Genomic DNA, 7,971 nt, shown 5'->3' with positions numbered 1-7,971 from the left:
CGTTGTGGATATTCTTTCCCTGTGGGAATATAAGGTGGGTATCAAGCATTAACATATCGCAGTGCGCTGTGCGCTATGTGTGCTTGGGCTGACAGTTTTGGGGAAAGTGGTCATCGCTGAAGGGTACTTGTTGAGGGATGAGGGGATGGGGTTAGATTCTGTTCCTGGGGGAAGGGTCACTTGTTGCATGGCCTTCAGGTGTCTAAGCAGGATTGGAGATGTGTGCCAAGCATGCGCGCAGTTCTGAGAGGGATGCTCACTCACTGTTGCTGCTCACAGAAGGTTGTTCATTTTTTTGTGGCACTGCCTGCCAGAGCGCGGTGTCAGGCTCCTGGAATTCACCGCCTCTGCCACCTCCTCCCACAATGCCATGGCAGAATGCTCCCCTTGGATTGGGGCCCTGGCCAGGGAACGGATAATCACGCCTCCCCTCGACGGCATCTAGCAAGTGCTCCTGGTCTACTTCCGAGGAACTGGGAGGCGGTTTATGAGCAGCCATATTTGTGGCCTGACTGGCTGTGTGTCCATTCCTGCAGCTTATATACAGCTCTGGCTTATCAGGGTGTTGGTTGGCTGCCATTCAATATACTGCTGTGTCCTGGATGGGTGCCATACTCAGGGCTCCTAATTGATTAGCTGCTGTGTCCGGAGGGGTGGGGAGTTGTAGGGGAGGGGGGGTGGGGGGGTAGGGGTGGAGACTCAAGGCCCCCATTCAAGAGAGGGAATGATCACAAGCTGGGATTGTGCATGTCAGCACAAAACTAGTTCTCTGCAGGGCAGCAGTGAGGACAGTATGTTTAAGAGATGGAGGGATTGCGTTCCCGCATTGTCCAGATCCATGAGATGAGTGGGCAGCCATGTCTGTGTGTGGAGAAAGATGGGGTGGGAGGGCAGTGATGAGACTAGTGATGTCTCTGTGATTGGAGGGGGGGTGTTGTGGGAACCTGCAATGAGGCCAGCAATGTGTGTGGAAGGTTACGGGGGACAGCGATGAGGCCAGTGATATGTATTGGGGGTGTTGTGGGGGCCAGTGATGAGACCAGCATTGTGAATTGGGGGTGGGGATGGGGTGCTGTTGTGGAGGCCAGCAACGTGTGTGGGTTTGTGATGGCACTGATTTGGGTGCCAGGAGGTCTTTTCCATGCATGCGATGTGCGCGTGCATGGGGTTTCACTCTATCCCAATGACTTCAAGCTCTTTGCCCTCACCCCCTGTGTTTAATGAGATTCACAACTGGGCCCTCTGCATTGCACAGAGTGCGGAGATTCTGGTGAGAAGCTGACCTCTCAGAACTGTTGTGATCCAAAATAGTTTCTTCTTCAGTTCAGCTTTTTTGGGATAATGGTGGTCAACATTTCCACTCCAGGTGAGTTTATCCAGCATTTTTTGTTTTTTTTCCAGATTTCCCACACATGCAGCATTTTGCTTTAACACAGTAACTTGACTTGGCTCTGGAAAAAATACTTGCCTGGGAAGGGGTTAAGTGAATTTGTTTATTCAATGACTGTAAGTAATGCAATTTACTCCTGAACCAATCTTTCACTTGAACGCTTTCCTCTGCTACATATAGGAGATTCCGTTAAACGTATCACTGCAAAGCATCTGTGGAACTTGGACAGAAACCAGGAGTTGTGTTTTCTCTCAGAGATGAGTGCATTGGTGCTTTGGACACTTTATGATATACAGAAGTATTACTATCCAATTCTTATTTCCATTGGTCTTCCTGGTAAGTCTTTACAATCATCCATTCTATAACTAACACTGCTCTTCCTGTTCAGTCACATCCCATCATCAGTGCTCTCAATATTCCAGTGACAGCTGGGCAGTACGGTGACACGGTAGGTAGCACTGCTGCCTCACAGCGCCAGGGACCCTGGTTCAATTCCAGCCTTGGGTAACAGTGTGGAGATTGCACCTTCTCCCCATGCCTGCATGGCTTTCCTCTGGATGCTTTGGTTGCCTTCAGCAGTCCAGAGATGTGTTGATTAGGTGGATTGGCCAGAGTAAATGCATAGGCTTGTGGGGAGGATAGGCTTGGGTAAGGTGTTCTTAATATTTTAACAATTTCTTGTGAATTTTAAGGTGTGTTGTATGCTGGGAAGTGCATGCTGTTTGCTTTAATGGATCTGCAACTAAATCCAATCCTGACTTCAATCAACTCAACATTTTCTCTCGATTGACCTCATTTTGTTTCAGCCTTTTTCTGCGAGACAATGTCAGTATCTTTTGCTTCTCTTTTCAATATCCTTAGTCCTTTTCTGACCTGCCGGCTCTCAATTCCTGCTTTGTGTTTTCCAATGTTTGGGATTAGCGTTTTTCCTTTTCTAATTTCTTTAGATTACAATATCTTGTTGTGGTCTCTATCCAGAAATAAACTCAAATTCCACTATCTCCCACAGTGTCTGGGCTGCTCCTGTGAGGCAGTGACATCTAGTGGGCAGCTGAGGTAATTTTATTCATCAAATGCAAGGGCAGGATTTATTGCCTGTTCTTAGATAATAAGAACATAAGAACATAAGAAATAGGAGCAGGAGTAGGCCATCTGGCCCTTCGAGCCTGCCCCGCCATTCAATAAGATCATGGCTGATCTGTCGTGGCTCAGTTCCACTTTCCCGCCCTCTCCCCATAACCCTTAATCCCCTCTCTTATCAAAAACCCATCAACCCGCTTCTTAAAAATATTTAGCGAGGCAGCCTCCACCACTTCAACGGGCAGAGAATTCCAGAGATTCACCACCCTTTGAGTGAAGAAGTTCCTCCTCAACTCCGTTCTAAACCGCCCCCCCTTTATCTTGAGGCTGTGCCCCCTAGTCCTACTGTCTTTTTTGAGCGGGAAGAGTCTTTCCACCTCTATCCTATCCATCCCATTCATCATCTTATACGTCTCAATGAGATCTCCCCTCATTCTTCTAAACTCTAACGAGTACAAGCCTAGTTTATTCAGCCTCTCCTCATAGCTCAACCCCCTCAACTCCGGTATCAGCCTAGTAAACCTCCTCTGCACTCCCCCCAAGGCCAAAATATCCTTGCGCAGGTGCGGCGCCCAAAACTGCACACAGTACTCCAGCTGCGGCCTCACCAATGCCCTATACAGCTGCAGCAAGACCTCCCTACTTTTATATTCAATCCCCCTCGCTATGAAGGCCAGCATCCCATTCGCCTTCCTGACCACCTGCTGCACCTGCAGGCTGGGTTTTTGCGACTCATGCACAAGGACCCCGAGGTCCCTCTGCACCGTCGCCTGCTGCAGTTTTTCGCCACGTAAGTAATAGTCCTTCCTACCATTCTTCCTACCAAAGTGGACCACCTCACACTTGCCAACATTAAATTCCATTTGCCATTTCCTGGCCCATTCGCCCAGCCTATCTAGATCCTTCTGCAGACTCTCCACACCCTCCGCACAATTTGCCTTTCCCCCAATCTTGGTGTCATCAGCAAATTTCGACACCCTACACTCGGTTCCCTCCTCCAGATCATCTATATAAATGATAAATAGATAACCTGGGGTATCTATCATTCTGATCAATTTCCTGTGTACCTTTAACAAGGCCTTCTGTTTGGTTTTCTTGGTAAAAGTAAAATAAGTCACCCTCTAAGTGCCAGCAATAGGATATTTACTAGACTGGGACAAGGGATGAGGAACTTCAATGATGTGGAGAGACTGGAGAAACTGGGATTGTTCTCCTTGGAACACAAAGGGTTAAGGGGAGAATTTATAGAGGTGTTCAAGGTTGGAGATGTGTTGATAGCTTTGTCCTTCGACACTTTGCGACAGTTGGGAGGGTTGGAGGAAGATGCAGGTTTAAGGTAATTGACAAGGAAAGAGAGGAAGAGATTTTTTTTGTCTGACGTGAGTTATTCTCAGCTGGAATGCACAATCTCAAAGAGAGGTGGAAGCAGACTCCGAATTAACTTCCATTTGTAAATTGAATAAATATTGAAGGGAAACATTTGCAGAGACAAAGGGAAATAGCAGGAGAGTCGGACTAATTGGATGGCTCTTTTTGAGAGCTCACAAATACACAATGGGCTGAATGGCCTCCTTTTTTGCTGTTGGTTTTATTATCTCCTCTCTTTCCTGTAAAACCCATTGCCATTGCCATTAAAATAATTTGGTTAATTTGTGAATTGTACACAGCAATTCCTTCAGAATGTTCTGAGCCTGGTTTCTAATTCGTTCTTTTCTTATCCGGACACAGTGAATGTGGTAACGCTTGTTATCTTGTCCCGGGGAAAATGTGGTCTGTCCAGTTGTGTCAACCACTACTTGATGGCGATGTCAGTGACAGACCTGCTGATCATCATCGTGGATCTGATCATGCGGCGGCTCCCCATTGTTTTCTCTTCTCAGTTTCACTTTGTGACCAAGCTGAAAGTGTGTAATATCCATGCTGTGTTGCTCTATGCTGTCACTGATTGCTCTGTTTGGTTCACTGTGACTTTCACCATCGACCGATATGTGGCCATCTGCTGCCCGAAGCTGAAAGCCAAACACTGCACCAAGAAAAAGGCAGCTGTGATTATCACTGCGGTGACAACCACCTGTTGCTTGAAGAACATTTTCTGGTACTTCATCCTTGGTGATGGATACACCCTTCTCCCTTACTCATGGTTTTGCTACATAACAAACGAGGCTTTCTACACACCATTCTGGTCGGCCATTCAGTCAGCCCATCACGTCCTCACCCCAGGACTCCCATTCTTTCTGATTCTGTTGCTCAATTCTTTGACTGTCAGAAACATCTTGGTGGCCAACAGAGCCCGTCAGAGAATCCGGAGCCCAAATGGTGCGGGAGGTCAGAAAGATTTGGAATTGGAGAGCCGGAGAAATTCCATTATTTTGCTGTTTGTCATATCAGGTAATTTCATTTTGCTGTGGATGGTCTTCATGGTGAATTCAATATATGTACGGATTGGTGTTCGCAATTTTGCTCTTTCCATTATGTCACTATGTGCCCAGGAAATTGGCTTCATGCTGCAGCTCTTGAGCTGCTGTACAAACACTCTCATTTATGCTGTCACCCAGAGGAAGTTCAGAGAGGATTTGCAATATGTCTTGAAACGTCCAATCACTTTGATCACCAGATCAATCAAACATCAGTAAGCGCCAAATAGTTTCCAGCATTAGTAACCCTATGTGATTCAAAAAGCAAAATATTTCCTCAAGCACTTTATCTTATTTTATTTATTAGGCCAAGTTAATACTTAATTATTTGTAGAAATTATCCATTGTACATTCATTGCACTGATACTTCAGCTATGATACTGAAATAGCAATAAAATATCAAACATTCTCATGAAAACAATGCTACAATTATTTATTTTGTTTCTATCTTGCCATTCATGCAGCAAAATACCCAAAGCTCTTCCCAGCAGGATAATCAATCAAAAACTGACCCCATAGAAGGAAAGATTCAGAGAGATCACTTTAAGGGTTAGACTTTAACTAGCAGTGTAAAGAAGGAGAGAGCAAGATGAAAATGTTTAAAGGGGGAATCCCAGAGCAGCATCCCAATGGTGGAAGGCACTAAACACAAGTGAAGGATGGACAAATAGTCAGAGTTGGAGAAATGCAGAGAGTTGTCAGACTGGTGCTGTTTAGAGTAGCAGGGATAAGGCTGTGGAGGAGTTTGAAAGTAATGTGATAATTTTGTATTCAGTGCTGGACCACAAGATGATATGGGTCAGTGAGCACAATTTTGGCATAATTCTGAAAGATGCTGGGAGCTTGATCATCCAATCAGAGGCTGGTTTTTCCATGTTTTTGGCTATTGATACTCTGGTGAGCCAATCAGCAGCCAATGCAGGGAGAATGCAGCTTGTGATTGGACAAGGCAAATGCAATCAATTTCCAGGTATGTTTGAATGATGGGTTGCAGCGTGGGGGAGCTCACAGCAGCTACAATAGGCCTGTGAGGGGTAGGGAGATGATGGGATGTGGCCCAGACGGACCCTGGAGGCATCAGGCTGCCCTTACTATAATTTAATCTGAGGTGTGGAGGTAGCGGGGGCTGCGGGTGGTGGGGAGGAAGGTGAGCAGGGCACAGGAGTCTCCAGATGGGCCTGTGGAGGCCTCACTTGGGCCTGGAGAGGACCTTTTTACAGTGGACCAAGATAGACATCAAGCAAGCCTGGAAAGGGTCTTTTGCAGCAAAGCCAGGGTGGACTCAGGGCCGAATGAAAAATTAAGTGAGTGAGTGAGTGAGTGAGTGAGCGAGACAGCGAATGGTGAGGGTGAGTGTCACAACTCAGTGTTCAGGTTCATGACATTGGAGATTATGCTAATGGAAATGTAGGAAGCGATTCACCCTGTAGCCTGCTGTCCCTGTGCCATGTAATAACCTCAGGATCTTCATGTTTCCGGGAGGCCTGAGTTTACAGGAGCTATCTCCAATAGATTGGAATCACGCTGAGGATTCTGGGATGAGAGGGTTCATTCAGAGCAGGTGGGTGACTGAATATTCCCAGGTCACAGTTTCCAGGATCTGCTCAGCCCATAGCCAGTTAGAGGCCAGAATAGCAAGTGACTGCTCACCCTGGGAGGGTAGAGAGGGACAGGAGGGGCAGGAATCCACTGAGAATGGGGCAATCTCTCATTGATATTCAGCATTGGGTACTGGTGAGTGTGATGACCATCTGGAGGAGCACAGGCCCGAGCCTGATACCCTGAGACAGAGGAATACTGCAAATTGAAGAAATTCAGCAGTAATTCTGGATTTGACAGTCATGGGATAGGAAAGCAGCTCTGTTACTGTTGATGTGAGTCCTGCACGGAGCAGTGTCAGGGTAAGAGACATCACAGAGAGGGAGTGGAACATTCTGAGGGGGGAGGTGGAAGGGGAGTGGAACTAATGACATCGAGAGGATGAGAGATGTGATCCTTGAGAAGAGTTTAAGGATTGAGAGAAGACTCTACAAAAACAGAACAGTTAACTCTGGATTATTCCCAGTGCTACTTGCTAATATGACAGAAATAGATCGAAATAGCAGGTAATTATGTGAATAGAGAGCTGGTTCCAGAGAGAGAGAGCGTCGGATTCCTGGGATATTGGAGCCTATTCTGTGACAGAAAGCGTTTATTGAGTATTGGCGTGTTTTACCTGAACAGATCTGCCATCAATATCCTTGTGGGATGGTTAGCTGGTGCAATGGGGGAGGTTTTCATTTCATTTGACAGGGATTTGGCCATGAAGACTTAGGCCCTACTCCTTGTCCAAAATGAGCCCTGAACCTAGATGTCCCACCCCAAAGTTGACGATGGGAGAGCCGTTGATGTCATCTATATGGATTTCAGTAAGGCGTTTGACAAAGTCCCTCACGGTAGGCTGGTAGAAAAGGTTAAGGCGCATGGGATATGAGGCCAGGTAGCTAGGTGGATTGAGAACTGGCTGGGAAATAGGAGACAGAGGGTAGTTGTGGAGGGGACCTTGTCGGGCTGGAGGCCAGTGACCAGTGGTGTGCCGCAGGGCTCAGTACTGGGACCTCTCCTCTTTGTAGTCTACATAAATGACTTGGAAGAGGGCGTAGGTGGTGTGATCAGCAAGTTTGCTGATGACACCAAGATGGCAGGGTTGGCGGGTACGGAACTGGATTGTCAGGTGATACAACAGGATATAGATAGGTTGGTGCAGTGGGCAGATAGGTGGCAGATGGCATTTAATCCTGACAAATGCGAGGTGATGCAGTTTGGACGGAATAATGCAGAGAGGAGCTATGTGATAAAAGGTAGGCCGATTAGGAGTATAGACGTACAGAGGGACCTGGGAGTGCAGGTTCACAAATCCATGAAGGTTGCGTCACAAGTGGAGAACGTTGTTAGGAAGGCTTATGGGATGTTAGCCTTTATAGGAAGGGGCTTAGAGTATAAAAGCTGCTGTCTAATGCTTCAGTTATACAGAACGTTGGTTAGACCGCATTTGGAGTACTGCGTCCAGTTCTGGTCACCTTACTACCGAAAGGACGTGGAGTCTCT

The 7,971-nt window shown here is 46.8% G+C and overlaps 1 protein-coding gene across 1 annotated transcript; it reads left to right on the top strand.

Moving 5' to 3' along the window:
- The first annotated feature begins 1,341 nt into the window (after nt 1-1,341).
- LOC145350697 (putative G-protein coupled receptor 139) lies at nt 1,342-5,103 on the top strand. Its single transcript, XM_080199907.1, has 3 exons — nt 1,342-1,366; nt 1,571-1,726; nt 4,199-5,103. The coding sequence occupies exons 1-3, from the start codon at nt 1,342-1,344 to the stop codon at nt 5,101-5,103; spliced, it is 1,086 nt and encodes a 361-aa protein (XP_080056033.1).
- The last annotated feature ends 2,868 nt before the right edge of the window (nt 5,104-7,971 follow it).

This window comes from Carcharhinus amblyrhynchos, chromosome 12 (assembly GCF_965287045.1).
Source record: "Carcharhinus amblyrhynchos chromosome 12, sCarAmb.v2.hapA, whole genome shotgun sequence".
Taxonomy (NCBI): Eukaryota; Metazoa; Chordata; class Chondrichthyes; order Carcharhiniformes; family Carcharhinidae; genus Carcharhinus; species Carcharhinus amblyrhynchos.
Note: the sequence above shows the minus strand (reverse complement) of the source record. Positions and strands in the feature narration are given on the sequence as shown.

Excerpts from the sequence above, each read along its gene's own strand:
- LOC145350697 (XM_080199907.1), top strand. The coding sequence starts at position 1,342 with ATGGTGGTCAACATTTCCACTCCAG. Across the intron at positions 1,367-1,570 it reads GGTCAACATTTCCACTCCAG|GAGATTCCGTTAAACGTATC; the intron begins GTGAGTTTATCC and ends TGCTACATATAG. Across the intron at positions 1,727-4,198 it reads TATTTCCATTGGTCTTCCTG|TGAATGTGGTAACGCTTGTT; the intron begins GTAAGTCTTTAC and ends ATCCGGACACAG.